We start from the raw sequence: 2,500 nt of genomic DNA, 5'->3' as shown, positions 1-2,500 counted from the left end.
AAAGTCAAGTCCATTAGTTAATGACTTTGTTGTTTGCAAGGACTGATTTGTATTTAAAAAATCCTAGCATATGTACAAGTAGAATCTGTATGAGAATAAATTATCTGTCTGTCTGTCTGTCTGTTTGTCTGTCTGTTTGTCTGTCTTTGTTTATCTGGAGGCTTATTTACTTTTTGTTTTTCACGATGCATGCACACAAACATAAATGTTTGACTTTTAAATTGTTTGTCTGTTTGTTTGTCTTTCTTACTTGCACGTTCATTCTACACAGTGTGTGTGTGCTACAGTCCATAGTTACACTTCATTTCAAAACGTAATTTTTCTTGCAGGTGACCGTTGTGTCTAAAGACAGTAATGAGTGGTGGACTGTAAGGTCAGCAGCTGGAAGATTTGGTTTAGTCCCAGTTAAATACATGGAACTAAGTAAAGGAGACAGACCCACACCTAGTCTTGGGAATGTCAGCAATAGCATAAAGAGTAAGAAGACAAAGAAATCAGAATCCAGAAAAGCATCGTCTAAATCAAGGTAAATCTAATTTATTTATTATTTATTATCTGTGTTTATTATTTATTTTCAATTTATTATCTATGTTATGTCGTGCTCAACCAGATCAGTCTGGTTTGTAAAGTCTATTACAAGTACCGGAAGCAAACCCTGCTTCACAAGTACTTAGACCATCACGGCTGTCTAGAAAGAAGACATGACTTTACGAAGGATCCGAGTAGATCCCAGAAGCACTGTTTTCTGTAAGTGCTGCAGGTTGTGATGACCTGGAATAATGTCCAGCCACCGTGCAATACCTGTGTACACTGTGCCCAAAGCTCCCAAGACCACCGGAACCACCAGTGTTCGACAATGCCACATGCGGCTTATCTCCACTCGCAAGTTGCTGTACTTCGCCAACTTCTCAGCATGTTTCTTGCCAATGTTGCCATCAGCAAGGCAGCTGATATCAATAAGAAGACAAGTGTTTGTCTTTCTATTTCTGAGACAGATGTCTGGACGATTGGCTTTGATCTTTCTTGCAGTGGGGATGGTGGTATCCCACATCATAGTAATGTCATCCGTCTCCACAAGCCTATCAGGATGATGCCGGTACCATCTGCTCTCCACTGGAACCCCAAAATAGCGACAAACATCCCAGTGAATGATGGAGGCCACCTTATTGTGTCGATCAGTGTAGTCCATCGGTGCCAAAGCACTACAGCCTGCCACAATGTGGTCGACTGTTTCCAGGCCTACACTGCACATGCAGCAAGTAAGACTGACATCACGATGTAGAATCTTGTGCTTATAGTACCGAGTCTGAAGAGCTTGGTCTTGAGCAGCAACAACCAGTCCCTCAGTTGCAGCAGAAAGATTTGCTGCCTTTAGCTTGTTGTTTATTATTTATTATTTTATTTTATATTATTTATTTATTATTTATTATTTATTATTTACTTATTATTTATTTTATTTAGTTATTATTTATTATTTTATACTATTTATTTATTAGTTATTATCAGTCTGGTTTAAGTAGTTGAAATTAATTAAGTGTGTTGTTGGTTTGTACCACATAACCCTAACCCGTAACCTAAAGCCTGGTTTACAATATGACGCTGACGATGCTCTCAACGCTCGCGAGAACGCTGGTGAAGACACCGAGTAGGTGTCAAAATGCTGACACTGACTCTGTACATTTACAATATCATGTCAGTGACGAGCACTACGCACATGCTCATCATAATCGTATACCATGAATACAAAACTGTGTGATTTGGTTTTCATTTCCTCTCGCACCAAGTTGTCACGGAGACGTTTCCACATTTTTTTGCAGCTGGCTGCTGGGAGCCCGGTTTTTACGATACGTTTTTCCAAGCGTTTTCTTGCGCCTTGCATCTACAAACTACCGTAACTTGATCTGCCACAAGCAAACATAGCTATACGTACACACATTCGGTAGGCTTCTCTTCCATAGTTTACTTTCGGTTATTTTACTTCGGGGGGGGGGGGTGGTCTAGTCTCTGATTTGTCGACAAAAGGCATGTGCTTTTGGTAGACGCTAGAGCACTTCCGGTTTGGACGCTAGAGTTGAACTTCAATTAACTCTAGCATTGTCAGCGTTGTCGACGCTGACAACGTTTGTGACGTGACGAGCGAGTGTTTACAATAGCACGCATGCCTGAGTGTCGTCGCTAGCGTCCTCGCCAGCGTCATATTGTAAACCTAGGTTAATCCTCTAGAAGGGCGTTTTGTTGTTGTTATTGTTGTTGTGTTGTTGTTTGTTGTTTTGTTGTTGTTATTGTTGTTGTGTTGTTGTTTGTTGTTTTGTTGTTGTTTGATATTTTGTTGTGTGTAGATCTCATAGCGCTTCACCTGATGTTCAGACTGATAAGGAGTCGTCATCACAAACAGCAGAGACGTCAACTTGTAGCCAAACAGAAAAATTGCAATTAATAGACAATTTTATTGGTGATGTCCATGCTGCTGCTACTTCTGCAGGCGGTGTATATAGTGCTG

General features: G+C 40.4%; 1 protein-coding gene across 1 annotated transcript in view; it reads left to right on the top strand.

The window, feature by feature from the left end:
- LOC134197222 (NCK-interacting protein with SH3 domain-like) overlaps positions 1 to 2,500 on the top strand; it is an 11,399-nt gene that overhangs the window by 3,934 nt on the left and 4,965 nt on the right. Inside the window, exons 3-4 of the mRNA XM_062666506.1 lie at positions 330 to 526; positions 2,340 to 2,500. The exon at positions 2,340 to 2,500 is cut by the window's right edge and continues 19 nt beyond it. Coding sequence (XP_062522490.1) covers positions 330 to 526; positions 2,340 to 2,500 — 358 coding nt within the window. The remainder of the gene's footprint in view (positions 1 to 329; positions 527 to 2,339) is intronic.

Source organism: Corticium candelabrum, chromosome 22, assembly GCF_963422355.1.
Source record: "Corticium candelabrum chromosome 22, ooCorCand1.1, whole genome shotgun sequence".
Lineage (NCBI taxonomy): Eukaryota > Metazoa > Porifera > Homoscleromorpha > Homosclerophorida > Plakinidae > Corticium > Corticium candelabrum.
This window is presented reverse-complemented; position numbering and strand designations above follow the sequence as displayed.